Consider the following 19137-nt stretch of genomic DNA (forward strand, 5'->3'; position numbering starts at 1 on the left):
ACTGTTCAGGTTTGACGACAATCTTCAACCTTTAAATACTTCAGTTCTGTTCTTCTTGCGATATTTGGTCTAGTATGTACATGTATAAGCAAGTAGGTATATTTTTATAACTTATCGTTATACTCTTAAAATATATCATTATCCAGAGCACTTAAGCCCCATTGTATTTATAATTGTATATCTTTTATCGGTTGATATACTTAGTTCACTATAAACAATGCTCTGATACCAATCTGTCATACCCCAAAACCGGAACGGCGGAAACGTTCGGGGGTGGAGGACGTCATGTTTAGTATCACAAGACATGCATCATAGTAAGAAAACTAATGAACAACCATTTAATTAGAAAGAAAGTGTTTACAATGTGTGTGCTCACAAAACATAGAATACAAAAGCAAATAACAAAACAAGACTTGAAGCTATTATGCTTCATCTTCTGAATTCCCAACACGAGTACTTGTCTACTAGGTTCCTGAGAATACAAGTTATTTGAAAGAGTTGATCAGCAATTAAGCTGGTGAGTTCATAAGATTTTAGTGATGTAAGTAAGTTGTAGAAAGTTGTTGTAAAATGTAGTTGCAAAAACGTAGTACGTTGTAAGTTCTGTTTAGAAAAGTTTGTCTGTTCCTCCAGAAAATCCTATATTTCCTTCTTTAATGAAAGATAAGTAAAAATGACTCAACAGTCCTTTCTATGCGTATTAAATGGATACAAGTTATATAAAACCCAGAGTAAACAAACAATCGGTTGTGTGTATCTGCCCTAAGCCCACAACCAAACAAGGAACAGGAAATGATGCGAAAGACACTCATCCCATTGGTTGTTAGATCATCGTTGTATATAACCCCTGCGTATTCACTCGGTACTCACGGAGTTAACTGTAATCGTTCCTTTATATTTGATGAAAAGATCCTTTAAGAAAACCCTTATTTCTTATTATAAAATGGTAACCACAGTAGTTCCTTCTATAATCACTTAGTTTATACTAGTTATATATAATCTAATATCGAACAGATAGTTGACTGTGTGAATCTGCCCTAAGCCCACAACCAAACAAGGAACAGGAAATGAGGCGGAAAGCACACATCCAAATACCTATCGGATATTAATTATATATAACCTTGGTGTATAAACTAAGGTATTATAGAATTAGCCACCTAAGGTCCTTTAAGTTTTACTGGTTTAATAAAATGGATTAAACCCTTTACTGGTTAAGTTTCTAGTTTTGTATTCAAGAGTTCTTCATTTGAAAAGTATGTTTTATACTAGAAATCTGTGCATTGAATAATGTCCTATGACCTGAACCATACATGGTACCCCTTATGATTACTTGGTGTATACGGAACATATATATAGCTAAGTTCGGATAGATAGTAAGTTGGGTGTATCTGCTCTAAGCCCACAACCAAACAAGGAACAGGAAATGAAGCGGAAAGCACACATCTTACTACCAGTCGGACCCGATATATATATATATATATATATATATATATGTGTGTGTGTATATATATACATATATATATATATATATATATATATATATATATATATATATATATATATATATATATATATATATATATATATATATATATATATATATATATATATATCCCTGAATGCATACACTAAGGAATCATAAAGTTAACATTATAGGTCCCTTTCTACTGAATGTACTAGAGCCGACTGTTCTGTTTGTCGTTTGTAAAATGTAAGTTTTCCCCTAGTTTATAACTATCTTGACTCGAAAATAGTTTGTATTACCTTTCAAGGGGAACTGTCACTTATTAGAAAGTAATGGGAAATTATAGGTACTCAGTTGTCTTTTGAATTGACATCCGGTAGTACTAATTACCTTTAAAACATGTTTGTTTTATTAAGGTCATAATGTGAAACTAGTACCCATACTAAACGCTCTCCCTGTCAAGAGATTTTGGAAACCAAACGCAACCTCTGCAAACAATTGCAAGCCGTGTAATTCACATTAAAGTTTTATGATCATGGATACCCAATATAACTATCACCTTTAGTGATTCATTGGTGTAATTAGATCTTGTATGTTCTCATGATATAGCATCTTGGTATGTGCGTTCTGTACAGTATGTTGTATGTTTTGTTTGTTTCTCATCATAGTATCTTCTCTTGTATCTAGTATGAACTGAACCCCTAAACTATACCCCTTATAGTTTACTAGTAATTTACTTGTACTGTTGTTGAAAAGACTCATTTTCTACGAAGTTATGTTGATACTTTTAAAAACGGAGTTTTGTTAGACTATAAAGTAACATAACTTTAAAAGAGTTTTTGAAATGTTTTGACAACTTATAAACGACATAAGTAATCTTTTGAAAATTTTATAACAAACAATTACACAATTATCATTGTGTTCAACTTGTATTCCCCCCCTTAAAAGCATTTAAAACAGTTAAAAGATTCATTACGGGGTATGAACTCACCTGATGTGGGTGATTCAACGAATACGCGTGTAAGGATGAGAAGTTCCACGAATGAAATCCCGAGACACAATAAGTCCTAAATGACATATATTGGCATGCATATAGTTTTTATAAGCAACTATATGAAAGGAAACACCTTCCGGGACTAGGAAACACTTTGACCAAGTGTTGGAATCACATGTGATTCATCAAAGGAGAGTGGAATGGCAATACCATGAGTTTACTACCATGGGTTTACGGCCAAAGGGAGTTTACGACCGTAAAATCATGGTCAAAAATGCATAAGTGTTTGTTTGAAGGCTAGGGAAGCTTGAGGGACTTTTGCTCTACACAAGGATGAGAAAGACCAACTCAATGGAGGCTTTTGATGAGTTTACGGCCCAAAGGAGTTTACAGCCGTAAACTCATGGTCATTATGCATTTGAGAGTAGTTTAAGGTCCTATTATCATCAATGAAGGGTTCTAGGTCACAAGCTTTGCATCTAGGAGGGTTTATGGCCAAAATGGCACCGTTAAAGGGGTTTACGGCCATGGGAGATGGCTTGGCCGTAAACTCCTTTTGTTCTTGTGTTCTTGATGTTTTCAAGGCTCTAAGCATGAGTCCTAACTAGATATCAAGTGTAGGGAAGAGTACTTATGATGTAGAGGCTTGAAATGGTTGATTTTCGCCAAGAACACTAGTGTGTGTTCTTGGTGTTCTTGGTGAAACTTGAAGATCTAAGAAAAGAATGATTTCATGGATGAAATCAAAGAGTGTAACTAGGAGATGAAGTGTAACAACAAATCAAGGAAAGAATACTTACACTTTTGAAGATCTAGAATGAAAATCGGGATGATAGTTGTGAGAGAAATGGAGTGTTCTTGAGTTGGAAATGAGATAATGAATGAAAAGTGAAGGAAATGAGTCCTTAAGGGGGAGTTTACGGCCCACCTTGAGTTTACGGCCGTAAACTCAAGTGTTGTGGTCGTGAACTCTTTTTGTAGAGGTTAAGGCTTGATTCTTTGTACAATGTCTCTATTAGGTACATTCTAACACTCATTCCTTAAGTGTACTAGGCTTAAAACTCCTTAGAATAACCTTTAAACAGGCTAGAACTCATTACCAATGAGTGTGACACTCAGTTGAGTTGACTGACTGAGCTTTTAAAACAAAAATTTTTCGGGTTGTCACATGGTCCACCAATTAAATCCAGCTTCCCCATTTGGGAATTATTTATAATAATTCTCCAAAAACAACCGAAAAGCTCCCGTCATCACCTCCTCTTTATCATATAATCCAATCCTCCATGCCAATTCAACCATACTACACTCCCTAAACTCACCCCATGGCAAAAAGTTAATGCATTGGTGTCATAATAATCATCACCACCCCGGAATGTGATAGTAGCGTAGAATTCTAAACACAGCTCTTGGTATACCAGTTCGTGTAACTAGAACAACCTTCTCCACGCATCACAAGTAATTATAACCCCGTTGTTGACAAACACCTTTGTAAGATATGGGTTCATCGCCTCTACCAATCCTACTTGATCTAACCAAGGCCAACTCAACTCGTTCGGTAAGTAAAAGTACTTTGCTTGAGTGTTTCCAACTTCTTCCTTCATCTAACCAATGTAGCTTTAGATCTAATTTGAGGAATGTTAAACCAAGGGAAGTCCCCTTGGTTTCTTGGAGCATTTTTTCCTCTGCCTCTGTTCATATTTCTACAAAACAAACAGCAAGGAAAAAGCACACAAACCTTAGAATATATTAAAAACCAAAAATCTGGACAACAGCGACATCAACTCGTCGAGTTCCAAGAGCAACTCGACGAGCACGATGAACATTGCGAGATTCCACTACTGATTCAAACAGATTCAACCATTTACACAGAAAAATTATTCCAGGGGTTTGTCTAGGGTGGTAAACCAATCTTTAATTTATGAGAAATTCTAGTCAAAATGTTCTAATTTAGTCCAAATCGAAAACCTAATGTTCATATCAAATTCAAAATCAGGCTTTTTAACAAATTGCAACCATCAAACTCTTAAAAATCAAAGCTTTAACAGATTTAAGAGTGAAAAACCTAACCTTTTTGCGAGAATTGGAGAAGAATCACAAGAATTGGAAAGTTCTTGCTTGAGAGGACTTGCTCGTCGAGTGTAAGGCGGGTGGCGGCTGTGAATGAGAAACTTTACTTCTTAGGGTAAAAACCCTAATTTACTGAGTTTTAAAATTATATTATTTTTTTCGGTAATAAAAACCTACTCATTGAGTTCGGGGTCCCAAACTCGTCGAGTAGACACGGGTTCCGTCAAAATGTCACGATTTTTCAGATGAACTCGTCGAGTACACATATGGACTCAGCGAATTTTTGGATCTGTTCGATTTTTTTTGTTTTCTTTAGATAAATTCCACCACACTCCACACTCAAACTTTGCTTGTCCTCAAACAATCATTTTAAGCAAATCAGAAGACTTAGAGTGAAAAATCCTAATAAAACACACAAAAATAAAGAAAATAAAAGACGAAAAATAAAAAGAAAAGAAAAAGGTAAAAGAAAGCAAACTCAAACAACGGGTTGCCTCCCGTAAGCGCTTCTTTTTGAGGAGTCTTTAGCTGGACTTCTTCCCTCTCTATGTTGCAACGACTTTCTCCAAATCCAACCCTTCTTCAAGTCTCTCTTCATTTGGCATGCCTTCTTCATATTTCTTAACCCTATGCCCATTGACCTTAAAACTCGACCCATCCGTGTTCCATAACTCAATCACCCCGTATGGATAGACATGCTTAATCGTAAAAGGCCCGGACCAACGAGTGCACAATTTTCCCGGAAAGAGCTTTAGTCTTGAATTGTATAAAAGAACTTTCTGATTAGCTTCAAATTCCTTATTACCTTTCAACCATGCATCATGCCACCTTTTTGTCTTGTCCTTATAGATCAACGAGTTAGTGTAAGACTCGTTTCTCAATTCTTCTAAAGCATTCATTTGTAAAAGTCAATTGGCACGCAACTTACTTGGCTCAAAAATGCATGTTTTCAAAACCCAATAAGCCTTATGCTCAAGCTCCACCGGTAGATGACAGTTTTTACCATATACTAACCTATATGGTGTGGTTCCAATGGGTGTCTTGAATGCAGTCCAGAATGTCCAAAGTGCATCATCTAATTTGTCCGCCCAATTTTTCCTATTGCTACCCACCGATCTTTCCAAGATTCTCTTGAGTGCTCTATTTGTAATCTCGGTTTGCCCATTTGTTTGTGGATGGTATGCTGTTGAAAATCTATGGCGTACACCATATCTTTGTAACACCTTTGCTAGTTGTTCATTAGCAAAATGGGTTCCCCTATCACTTATCAATGCCTTTGGTACTCCAAACCTAGAAAATAATCTTTTTAGAAACTTCACCATGACCCTTGCATCATTTGTTGGTAATGCTTGCGCTTCTGCCCACTTTGATACATAGTCTACCGCCATAAGTATGTATTTATGACCTTTAGATGAAGGGAATGGTCCCATGAAATCCACACCCCACACATCAAATACATCACACACTTGGATGTTCCTTTGAGGCATTTCATTCCTTGCAGAAATATTACCCGACCTCTGGCAAGAATCATACTCTCTCACATAGGTGGCAGCATCCTTGAAGGTTGTGGGCCAATAAAACCCTGCATCAAACACCTTTTTAGATGTGTATTGTACCCCATGATGTCTTCCTGCTGGCCAATTGTGGCAATGCTCTAGAATGTCACGAATTTCCTTTCCAAATACACATCTTCTAATGATCCCATCTGCACAACTCCTAAAAAGATAGGGCTCATCCCAAAAATAATATTTGATTTATGAAAAGAGCTTGTTTTTTGCTGGTGACTGAGCCCTTTTGGAAGAAAGTTTCCAGCCAAGAAGTTTGCATGTCAGCATACCATGGTTCTTCCCCCATGATCACCATCAAGTACTCCTCTGGGAAACTATCTCCAATACCCTTGTTGTCCATCTCGTCCCTTTCTGGATTTTCCAATCTAGATAGATGGTCGGTAGCTACATTTTCCATCCCTTTCTTGTCCTTGATCTCGATGTCAAATTCTTCAAGGTAAAGCACCCATCGGATCAATCTAGGCTTCACATCCTGCTTGGCAAACAAATACTTGATAGCAGAATGCTCAGTAAAAACAGTAGTTTTAGACAAAATAAGGTAAGGACGAAATTTGTCAAAGGAATAGACCACGACCAATAATTCCTTTTCAGTTGTGGTGTAATTCTGTTGGGCCGGATTTAAGGTCTTGCTTGCATAGTAAATGGGTTGAAAGTGCTTGTGAACCCTTTGACCAAGTACAGCTCCTAAGGCAAAATTGCTCACATCGCACATTATTTCAAAGGGTAAGTTCTAATTCGAGGTGATAATGATCGGGGCATTAGTTAATTTTTCTTTCAAAATTTCAAAAGCAGCTAAACGTTCATCCGAAAAATTAAAAGGTGCATCTTTCAAAAGTAATTGAGTCAAAGGTCTAGTTATTTTAGAAAAATCTTTTATAAAACGGCGGTAAAAACCCGCGTGACCTAAAAAACTCCTAACACCCTTCACATGGTTGGTAGGGATAATTTAGCAATAGTATCAATTTTTTCCCGATCCACCTCGATCCCCGCTTTGGATACTTTATGGCCTAAAACAATGCCTTCTTTCACTATAAAATGACACTTTTCCCAATTTAAGACTAAATTGGTCTTTTCACACCTAGCAAGCATGAAATCAAGGTTAGTAAGACAATCATTGAAAGAAGAGCCAAAAACAGAAAAGTCATCCATGAATACTTCCATAAAAATCTTCAACCATGTCGTGGAATATTGCCATCATGCATCGTTGAAAGGTTGCTGGCGTGTTGCATAACCCAAAAGGCATGCGTCGATATGCGAATGATCCACTCGGACAAGTGAAAGTCGTCTTCTCTTGATCAATTGGGTCAATAGGAATCTGGAAAGAACCTGAAAATCCATCTAAGAAACAATAATAGCAATGGCCAGATAGTCGCTCAAGAATTTGATCAATAAAAGGAAGAGGGAAGTGGTCTTTGCAAGTGGCATCATTTAGCTTTCGATAATCGATGTACACCCGCCAACCAGTTACCGTTCGTGTAGGTATGAGTTCGTTCGTCACGACCGTTATCCCTCCTTTCTTTGGCACTACTTGAACTGGACTAACCCATGGACTATCAGAAATCGAATATATGATCCCAGCCTCTAAGAGCTTAAAAACCTCCTTCTTGACTACCTCTTGCATGTTCGGGTTCAACCGCCTTTGATGTTGCACTACCGGCTTCGCTCCTTCTTCAAGGTTGATCTTGTGAGAGCAATAAGAATGGCTTATTCCTTTAATATCGGTAATTTTCCACGCAATGGCATTCTTTCTTTTCTTCAAAACTTGAACCAGCTCTTCTTTTTCAAAATTTGTGAGGTCAGAAGCTATAATCACAGGTTTTTGATTACCCTCTTCCAAAAATGCATACTCTAAGTGTTCCGACAAAGTTTTTAGCTCTAAATTTGAGTTTTGAACACTGAACACGTCGAGTCTAGAAACCGAACTCGTCGAGTTGTGCCCAGTTTTCCCGTCTGATCGTGATTTTTCGCCCAAACTTGTCGAGTTTGTCTCTTCAACTCGCCGAGTTGACTTTTCAGAACTTATTATTAATTCTTCATATTCATTTTCTTTGAGTAATCTTTCTATCTCCTTTAGGTCTCTTTCAACATCAAGGTCATCTTTAAAGGCAACGGTGTATTCGATTGACTTGTATTCTTTCCATTCCTCCATTAATTCTTCCAAAATGTCCACCGGGAAGGCCGTGTCATCACTAAACTTAGAATGATTCATGGCTCGATCAACTCCAAAAGCAACTGAATCTTCTCCTACCCGAAGGGTAAGTTTTGATTCTATTATGTCTACTATGGCACTTGCGGTGTTTAGGAAAGGTCTTCCAAGAATGATCGGCACTTGATGGTCTTCTTCCATATCTAGCACTATGAAATCCGTGGGAAATACGAACTTATCAACTTTCACCAATAGCTCCTCACATATCCCCCTTGGAAATGTCACCGTCTTGTTTGCTAGATAAATTTCCATTCGAATTGGTCTCGGCTCCGGAAGGTTCAACTTCTTAAAGAATGAATATGGCATAAGGTTCATACTCGCCCCCGAATCAGCCAATGCATAACTAGTAGCTAAATTCCCGAATTGGCTTGGCAAAGTCAAACTAACCGGGTCACCCATCTTCTTTGGCAATTTGTTCAACATTGCAGCTGAATAATTTTCATTAAGAACCACCTTGGATACCTCCTCCATCTTCTTCCTATTTGTGAGAAGCTCCTTCAAGAACTTGGCATACTTAGGCATTTGTGCAACCGCCTCGATGAAGGGAATGTTAATATGAAGGGATTTGATATGCTCCAGGAACTTTTGATATTATTCATTTTGCTTATCTTGTCTAGCTCGGCTTGGGGATGGAAATGGAAGTTGATACGGCTTAATTGGAGGATTATTTTTCTGTTCAGATGGAGAACTCGTCGAGTTCTTTTCTAGAACTTGTTGAGTTGCGTCGACTTCTTGCGATTTTGGGTTTTCTTTCACTTCCTCCTGCACCTCTTTAGAATATTCATTCGGGATCGGGGTCAGAGGAGTGACTATGTTTCCAATCCTAGTTGTAACGATGTTGATGTGTACGCCTCTTGGATTTTTCTCGGTGTCGCTAGGAAGTCCGCCCGGTGTTCTCTCGTTGATTTGTTTTGCAAGATGCCCTAATTGTTTTTCAATGTTGAGGACAGAGGCTTGCTGATTTCTCATTAACGCTTGTTGCTCTTTCATTATTTCTTGTTGTTCTCGTATAGTCGCATCGGTTTCGTTGTGTCTTTTCTCGGATGCAGCTGCAAATCATGTGAGCATGTCTTCAAAATCCATTTTCTTCTCTTGCACCGGCTCCTCCTTTTGATAGAAACCTCTCATATTCTGCCTATATTTATCATCTTTTGCATTCTTCTACTCATCATATGGTAGCCACTCCTTTTTCAGTTTTCGCCAATCCTCATCATACCTATCGCCACTTGAATAACACACTTGCACTTTCCAGTTCCCGAACTCTCGTCATGATCACAATCTTTAGTAAGGTGAGGCCCGCTACAGTTATCACATCCTACCCAGATGACGTGGATGGATTGATCCATCTTTGTCATCCTTCGGTCTATGCTCTTCAATTTAGCCATCACTGCTGCCATGTTATTAGAAACTGAGTTCACCACTCCTCGAGTTGAATCATTCCTTGGGTTATGATATTCTCTAGAATGCTTAGAGAATTATTCAATTAGTTCCTTTATAACCACGGGTGCCTTCTTCGTGAGTGGTCCTTGGGAGTCAAGGAGCTGTCTTGTTGTCACATTCACTCCATCATAAAAAATGGAGACTTCTTGCTGAATGTTTAGGTCATTGTGGGGGCAGTTCCTCAACAACCCTTTGTATCTTTCCCACGCCTCATATAGTAATTCGCCTCCTTGTTGTTAGAAGTTTGTAATGGGTTTTTTCAACTTTGATATTTTTTGAGGGAGGGCAAAATTGATCAATGAACTCTTCGCGCATCTTAGCCCATGTTGTGATGGATCCTGGAGGGAGTGATTTTAGCCAATCTTTTGCGGCTCCCTTAAAACGTAACTGGTAGCATACGAAGTAAAATAGTCTCGCGAGGCATATTAGGGCTGTTGAAGTAGTCGGCTATGTTATTGACCTCATCGATATGCTTGTATGTGTCTTTGTGATCTTTCCCGTAGAATGGGATGTCCTTCAGCTGGGCGAGTATGTAACCTTTAAACTCAAAGTTTCCTGTCGCTGGAATCGCGGGTTGCACGAGTCCTGGCCCTGTATCGTCACGCATCCTTCTCTTGTATTCACCCATGGGTATGTCTGCGATGTCAGCCATCTCTTCTTCTGACTCGGGTTCACTTTCTTCTTCACATTCAGGTGTGTTCGGCTCGACATCGTCTATCTTGTTGTTAAAACCTCTTGATTCTCCGATTTCCTTGTCCTTCTTTTTGTGAATAATCGATTCCAGATCTTCAACGGGTGGTACTACTGAAGAACTAGAACTTCTGGTCATATACTTCCTGAAACAAAACAGAAAAACACGCGTAAAACGAACAAAACGAAACTAAAAACGCGATCAAATCTTTGAGTTCAGTGATGGACTCGACGAGTTCAACGCAAAAAAAAAAAAAACAGAAAACTGAAATTGAAAATTAAAGCAGAATAACTAGTAACATTGTATGAAATAAATTTCACACAAAGGATGGATACCACTAACAAATAAAATAACTTTTAGAACCATTCCTTGACAACGATGCCAAAAACTTGATACGTGTGAAATAGTACTAGTTCTAATCCTACTAACTTAGACACAGAAATAAACACACGAAAGGCAGTGTACCTATTGTTTAGCAATATAGTTCAAGCAAGTAGGGTATCGAACACAGGGAACGGTAACAATTAAAATAAATACTAGAATTACCTAAATAAAAACAAGTAATAAAGGGGGTTTTCTCTAGTTTTTCAAGACTAGAAACTTAAGCATTTAAATAGCAGTCAAACAAAACACAATTAATTAACAAAAGAGAACAAAAAGACAACTAGAATCGATGATAAAAGAGACTTCTGTTCAGATTCGATTCACTTATTCCTATGGTTGATTTCATGGCAAGTGCAATGGATTAATATATCAATGGCTACCGATTTCTAATGTGATTAGGTTCATGTTCACTATTACTAATTCTTTAGCAAACAAGTGAATTCAAACCGTGACAAATTGATTAAACTAACAAGTTTCCTAGTGTTCAGTTCGGATCAAGTAATACTTGTAATATTAGTTAACTAAATTTGTTAATTCAATAAACTCATATGTGGTTGTTCATCACACATGATCACACATTAACTTATTTATTTTCTAGTTAACCCTAGGTTCATATTCACTAATACTAGGCATACAATATTGTTTGCACAAAACTATATGATTCCAGCAATTAAGAAGAACTTCATGCAACTCAATAAACTTGATTATTAACAGAAAATAATTATCACTAACACATAAGGGTCTTTAACAAGCTTAATAAGATAATTCACCAAATCAAATTATTCCAAGCCATTCAATCACACCATATTCATAAGATTATCTAGTGTAAACATAAGTAAAAAGCTTTTAGCTCATATCTATAGCAAATAACATCCTAAAATCAAAATGTAATGATTCAAACATGGTTTATACAAAAGATTAAGAAAAGAGTAATGTTTGTTGCCTTTGATCTCTTCTAAATTGACTTCTAGGTTGAATTCTCGAAAGCCAAAGCTCCAAGAACCCTTCTGATATCTTCAATAATCGCCAAAAAATATCCAGAATGTGTTAGGGTTTCAGGAATAAACGATTTATATAGAGATTCCAAAATTTCGCACCAACTCGTCAAGTTTTTAGACCCAACTCGACGATTTTTTCAATTAATACGCGTGTACGGCAAGGCATTGTTGAATCACGAACGTTCTGACCAACTCGTCAAGTTTTTCTTCTTTTAAGCCTTCTTTCTTCAAACTTCAATTTCCAAGCTTCCAATTGCTAATTCCGCTTCCTTTTTCACCCGAGCATGTCTTTAAATCTGAAACTGTAATTTTAACATAATTAAGTACCTTTTGTTCATAAATTGAAACAAAAATAGCAAAAAGTATTAAGATATTATATGAATTGTATGACTAAATATGCACATATCAATTAAGTTCTCCTTGTGAGTTTGCGCCACTCTAGGAGCTTGGAGTGATAGATCTTTCCCTTTTTGATGTTGTTAGTTCATAAAAATTATTGCTTGATGTTTAAGAATGGACCTTACATGTGTTAAGGTGCTTAATATGGGTCTTAATGGTTATATTTGGAAGTTGGGTCCCATTAAGATATGCAAACTGATAAAGTTGACAACTTTATCAGTTAAGGACTTATATTGAAGGTTTTCCGAGGTTTGGATGCAAAGAACTTAATGGGTTAAGTCAGAAATACAAATTTTGGTAGGACGCCATTACACTGCACATAATGAGTAGTACGCCCCGCGTACTGAGTTTTTTCCCTGTCCCAAGTCATCGAGCATACGCCGAGCGTAAGAGGTGTATGCCGAGTGTACGCGACCAACATGCAGTTGGAGTTTCAGAGTTTTTGGAAATTGGGCTGAGTTTGGGCTTATTTCGTTGAAGTGGGGGTTTTCATTAAAGTTTGAATTAATTTATTAGGCTTGCATAGTTGGGTCTAGGATTGTAGTTTTGGGCCTTAGTGGGCCCAATGGGCTTGGGCCTTATGGTGTCTTTTGGGTTTGGGCTATCATTTGGGCTTGATTTTCTTGGGGTTTGGTTGAACCAGCTGTGAACATGTGTTTTGGATCAGGAAAAGTTATTGGGCTTTAGGGTTAGGCCCATGTAAGGGTTGGGCCCAATTTGGAAAATTATGCCATAAGTAGGCTTTGGATGATTATTTGGTTTGCAGGCCTTTAGATTGCGAGTTTGGGCCTTAGTTCGGACCAAACTAGGTGAGGGGTAAAATGGTATTTTTACCCCATATTTGGATTATTGGATTTGGTTTGGAACCCAATTGCTAATTGGATGTTATTTGTTTGATAACATGGAGATTCTAGCAGATCAGCGGTCAGAGATTTATTCGTGGGTTCAGCTGTTGAGGTGAGTCTCCTCACTGTACTATGGGTCGAAGGCACCAATGCCGGCCCATTTGGTTTATATATTATAGGAAGACTAGGAGGTGGCTCCTAGAAATCTGTATATAAGACCAGAGTATGAACTTTGGCAGTTAATTGGTTAAGTAGTTGTAGATTTTATGCTAGTTGTCTTTGTGATGCTTGCATGGATGACCAGAGGTGGCTCCTGGCACTTGTCTGTAAGACCCATGGTTTTGGACCCCACTTGGCAAGAAAGACCATGATATGAATCGTAGCATAATGGCAATGGCAAGACTATCGTTGGCACATAGTGATGGGTTTTGAGCATTCTAACCATCCTATGGTGTACATGCAACCCTAGAAACCTTGGATCTATGTTTTCTCTAATATACATGCAAATATGAATTTTCCAAGGTTCTCATTCTAACTAGCATAGCATGGGGTACTTATAATATAAAAATTAGTAGAATGACATACCTTTGTTGTTGCTTGGATTCCTTAAGACCTTATGAGCCTGGCACCCCAAATGTGATGCATCAAATGCTTCACACAACACCACAACTCTTGGAATAACTTGAGAGAAGAACACTTGATCACAAAATCGGCTAGCCCTCACCCTTTTAGTCTTAGTGGCCGATTTTGCTTACTATGAGGTTCCTTTTATAGTGTGTCACATGTAGGGTTACACCATGTAAACCCTAATGTGCATGGATTTTCATTTCCCCCATGATCCATGGGTTTTAACCTCCATGGAGCATCCATGGAGCACCCAATGGGTCCTATCCCAATCTAGTGAATCATGAACCATAACCCCACTATATAAGAATGAAAGATTTACATAATCAATCCTCATATATTTAATTAGTCTCGTTTGATCACAAAATTAATTCCAAATTAATTCTTGATCAATACTAATTAAATAATAGAGTAAATTACACGAATGATCCCTATGGTTTAGAGTAATTTGCGTGTTTGGTCCCTAACTTATTTTTTTAACTTGGAAGGTCCCTACTGTTTGTTTTTGTTACGCGCTTAGTCCCTGTCTTACCTAAAAAGACTATTTTGCCCTCGATTTTTTAATTTATTTAAATAAACACACCCCCCAAACCATCCCCTTCACCTTATGTTATCCACCCCACCATTTTTCCATATTTAAATAATAGTCTTTTTAGGTAAGATAGGGACCAAATGCATAACAAAAACAAACAGTAGGGACCAAGCGCGTAACAAAAACAAACAGTAGGGACCTTCAGAGTTAAAAAAATTAGTTAGGGACTAAACGCACAAATTACTCCAAACCATAGGGACCATTCGTGTAATTTACTCTAAATAATATGATTTCATATTAATATATTAGAATATATTAACAAACCATAAGTGTCCTTATTCTCATTTTGTCTATCCAGTTGCTGAGATGCCATTCAACCTAAATGGACCATACCAAATCGGGTCAAGTACATACCAAATATAGTTATGGACTTAGACACCTTATCCAACAGTCTCCCACTTGGATAAGTATAATAACTATAGTTGCAAGTATGACTTCAGGAACCGACCATCAATCGTAGCTCTTTCAAAGTCCCGCGAAACTAAGACGATGATGCGCCATTTAAGATAAGTGATTATATAATCCTCTGTTCTAGATATCAGCCGGACAAATACATGGAACAATGTCGTACTTATTGTCTTGCAGTTTGTTTCCCGATTTCTGATTTTTTTGACATAGAACTAAACTGAACACAACAATTTGGTTTTGACCAGGTCCGTAACATAGGTCAAAACAAAATCATTGAGGGGCCCAAATATCGCTTTTATTCCTCCAAGGACTAAAAGGAATAGATAAACTTCGACTCATATGCTTGTACTAACTACTTGTTGAATCATACACAAAAGCACGTTTTATAACATCGAGTTACCGTTGTGTTTTCGTACAATCAATGCACAACGAGCTCATAATGAACAACTCATATCTCTAGGTTTGAAGACTTATATGTTATTACCATCTCACGATCACTCGAGATAAATTCCATGAAGTGATACAAGTGAGTGTGTGTTGAATCCAATACTCAGAACTTATGAGCATTCATGAATGTTGTAGCAACTTTTCCTATGTATAACACCTTAGACATCTACAAACCCAATTCATGACAGTCTTGATTCATACCTACTTCCAACATATGACTGACTGTGGAGAGTTTGAATAAAGTAATTATTCTGGAAGTCAAAACATGCAAAATTGAAACAATAGTAAACAATTGACGCAAGATAGCAACACTTCACTTATAAATAAACAACAACTTTTATTTAATCATCAAAAGTCAATTACATTTTACATGTTTCAGAAAAACTATCTAATCTGTAAAACTAATATCATCCTTCATCCCGATGCGCCTCACATGCTGCAAATGCTTAGCCATACACAATCCCTTCGTGAGGGGATCTGCTGGGTTCTCATCCGATGATACCCTCTTCACCACGTGGATTCCTTCTTCTATCCGATGTCTAATGAAGTGGTATTTTCTGTCGATGTGCCTGGATCTGCCGTGATCCCTTGGTTCCTTAGCTAAGGCAACTGCACCCTCGTTATCACAAAAAATCTCCATAGGCTCCTTAATAGCTGGTACAACTCCAAGGTCTCCAATGAATTTCCTTAGCCATATTGCCTCCTTTGCTGCCTTGCTTGCTGCTATGTACTCTGATTCGCAAGTTGAATCAGCTACTGTTTCCTGTTTGGAACTTTTCCAAGTAATTGCTCCTCCATTTAGGGTAAAGACCCAGTCCGACTGAGAGCGGAAATTATCCCTATCAGTATGGAAACCAGCATCACTATACCCCTCTACTCTCAAGTAAACACTCCCACCAAGGGTAAGGACCCAATCCCTAGTTCTCCATAGGTACTTGAGAATATTCTTCACTGTAGTCCAGTGAGACTTGCCCGGATTCCCTTGATATCTGCTGACCATGCTCAAAGCAAAGGCCACATCAGGGCGAGTACAAGTCATATCATACATGATCAAGCCTACATCGGAAGCATACGACACTCGAATCATCTCAGTTATCTCAGCCTCTGTACTCAGGCTCTGAGTCATACTCAGTTTGGCGTTGCTTTGGATCGGTAAGTCACCTTTCTTGGAATCCTGCATGCTGAACCTTTTCAGCACCTTATCCAAGTAGGTACTTTGACTAAGTCCAATTAGTCTCTTACTCCTGTCTCTCAATATCCTTATCCCTAGGATATAGGCAGCTTCTCCAAGGTCCTTCATAGCAAAACACTTCCCAAGCCAGGACTTAACTTCCTGCAGGGTTGGGATGTCATTTCTTAAGAGTAGCGTGTCATCCACATACAATACCAAAAAGCTAAATATACTCCTACTAGCCTTAACATATACATACGACTCATCTTCGCTCCTCAAAAAGCCAAACTCTTTGACTTTCTCATCGAAACAAAGATTCCATATGCGAGATGCTTGTTTCAATCCATAGATGGATTTCTCAAGCTTACACACTCTATTAGGGTGCTTTGCATCGACAAAACCCTCTGGCTGACTCATGTAAACATCCTCAGCCAACTTTCCATTAAGGAAAGCGGTTTTGACATCCATTTGCCATATTTTATAATCATGAAATGAAGCTATGGCTAGCAAAACCCTAATAGAGTTAATCTTCGCTACTAGTGAGAAGGTCTCATCATAGTCAACTCCCAGAGTTTGAGTAAAGCCCTTCACAACCAGTCGTGCTTTATAGGTGTGTACATTCCCATCCATGTCGGTCTTATTCTTGAAGATCCATTTGCACCCAACCGTCTTACGACCCGATACATTGTCAACCAAGTTCCAAACTTGATTGTCATACATCGACTGAATCTCGCTATCCATGGCCTCCTTCCATTTGGTAGATTCAGGGCTTGCATGGGTTCCTTAAAGCTGTTAGGTTCATCCTGATTTACCAGTGTACTGTCACTAATAAATGCATCACCTTCCGCAGTAATATGAAAACCATAGTAATGATCAGGTGGATTCCTAACTCTTGTGGAACACCTTAGAGGTACAGATTTATCAACAGGAGTTTCCTCCTCAGGTTGATTGCTAGGGTTTGAGGTTCCGTCACCACTTGAATCTTGAAGTTCTTCAAGGTCAATTTGCCTCCCACTGTTTCCTTGGCTTATAAACTCTCTCTCTCTCTCTCTCTCTCTAAAGACCCCTCTCCTTGCCACAAAGACCACATTCTCACTGGGTCTGTAGAAGAGGTAACCAAAAGAATTTTGTGGGTAGCTGATGAAAATACACCGCTCACTACGAGGTTCGAGCTTGTCCTGAGTCTCACGTCTCATGAAAGCCTCGCAAACCCAAATCTTGATGTGGTTTAAATTGGGAACTTTCCCAGTCCACATCTCATGAGGTGTTTTGGCAACCTTCTTGGTAGGGACTAGATTAAGGATATGGGTGGCAGTTTCTAAGGAATACCCCCAGAATGAGATTGGTAACGAAGCTTGACTCGTCATGGAACGAAACATGTCTAACAAGGTTCAATTGCGCCTCTAAGCCACACCATTAAGCTGTGGTGTTCTGGGAGGTGTCAATTGTGAAACAATTCCACATTCCTTAAGATAGTCAAGGAACTCTGTACTAAGATACTCTCCTCCTTGATCGGATCGGAGCATCTTAATGTTCCTGCCCAACTGATTCTCCACTGGTTGTTTAAACTCTTTGAACTTTTCAAAGGTTTGTAACTTATGCTTGATTAAGTAGACATAACCATATCTACTGTAATCATCAATAAAAGTCACATATAAGCGGTTAGCATCCCTCGTGGCGGTTCTGAAGGGTCCACACACATCTGTATGTATGAGGTCCAACAAACCTTCACCCCTAGCACAAGTACCAGTGAAGGGTGACTTTGTCATTTTTCCAGGCAAACAAGACTCAAAACGATCATCGGACCTTAAGTCAAATGACTCCAAGAATCCAGCCTTATGGAGTTGGCCTATGCGCTTCTTGTTAACATGTCCAAGACGACAATGCCACAAGGATGCTTTATCCGAACTAGTGGAAGAATCGATATGTGACACATTATTTCCAAAGTTATCTACAACCGACACAGTTTCATATACACCATCACAAGGTAATGCTTTAAAATAAAGAACATTATTATAAAAAGCATTAATACCACCACATTTATTATCCAAACTAGAGGAGCCATCAAGAGACTTTCCCTTGGTAACCTTCAAAGGGGTATTCCTCTTCTTCCCTCTACTTTGCCCGATTTCCAGAACAGGGGCAGTGTTAGGAGTAGGAGTAGTAACAACCAATTTACCTTTAAGACCAGTTTCGGTGGTCTTCAAAAGTCCTTGAAGTTTGCTGAGTGTGACCTCCTCCTTGTTCATGTGATAGGTCATTCAAAATTGATCATAACAAGTAGGTAAGGAGTGCAATATTGTATCAATAGCCAACTCCTCGGGAAAGTTCACATTCAACTTCAGCAAACGGTCCACAAACCTTTTCATTTTCTGCATGTGGCCCGCGATGGATTCACCATTCTTCATTCAGGTTGTTATCATGGAAGAGATGATTTCATACCTCTCTTGACGAGCACTTTGATGGTAGCGGTCCATCAGGTCCATATGCATCTCAAAAGGGAAAAAGTCCTCATAGGACTTCTGGAGTTCAGCTGTCATTGTAGCCAACATGATACATGCCACCTTGGTGGCATCTCTCTCATGTGCCGTAAAGTCAGCGATGTCCTGTGGAGTAGCAGTAGACTCATCAATTTCCTTCAGCTCCTTGTCGACAGCATATTCCTTGTCCTCGTAACGTGTGACCATCCTGATGTTCCTGATCCAATCATTAAAGTTTGAACCATCAAAGATGACTCTCCCACAAAGGTTAATGAGAGAGAAGGAGCGGTAGGGTTTGAGCCAGAAGCAACATTGTTGGAAGACATCTGAAAAGAAGAAAGACAAGTTTAGATTAGAT

General features: G+C 38.5%; 1 protein-coding gene and 1 non-coding gene across 2 annotated transcripts; one reads left to right on the forward strand and one right to left on the reverse strand.

The window, feature by feature from the left end:
• Positions 1 to 5071: 5071 nt before the first annotated feature.
• LOC145140534 (uncharacterized) lies at positions 5072 to 5425 on the reverse strand. Its single transcript, XM_079073994.1, has one exon. The coding sequence runs from the start codon at positions 5423 to 5425 to the stop codon at positions 5072 to 5074; it is 354 nt and encodes a 117-aa protein (XP_078930120.1).
• Positions 5426 to 9899: 4474 nt separating this feature from the next.
• On the forward strand, positions 9900 to 10006 carry LOC145141762 (small nucleolar RNA R71). The gene has a single exon (XR_013722956.1). It is a non-coding gene; the product is annotated as a small nucleolar RNA R71 (small nucleolar RNA).
• The last annotated feature ends 9131 nt before the right edge of the window (positions 10007 to 19137 follow it).

The sequence above is a fragment of the Lactuca virosa genome, chromosome 9, assembly GCF_052849685.1.
Source record: "Lactuca virosa cultivar CGN04683 chromosome 9, Lactuca_virosa_CGN04683_v6, whole genome shotgun sequence".
Lineage (NCBI taxonomy): Eukaryota > Viridiplantae > Streptophyta > Magnoliopsida > Asterales > Asteraceae > Lactuca > Lactuca virosa.

Bases quoted from the DNA above. Each gene is read 5' to 3' on its own strand.
- LOC145140534 (XM_079073994.1), bottom strand. From the start codon at position 5,425: ATGAATGCTTTAGAAGAATTGAGAAACGAGTCTTACACTAACTCGTTG.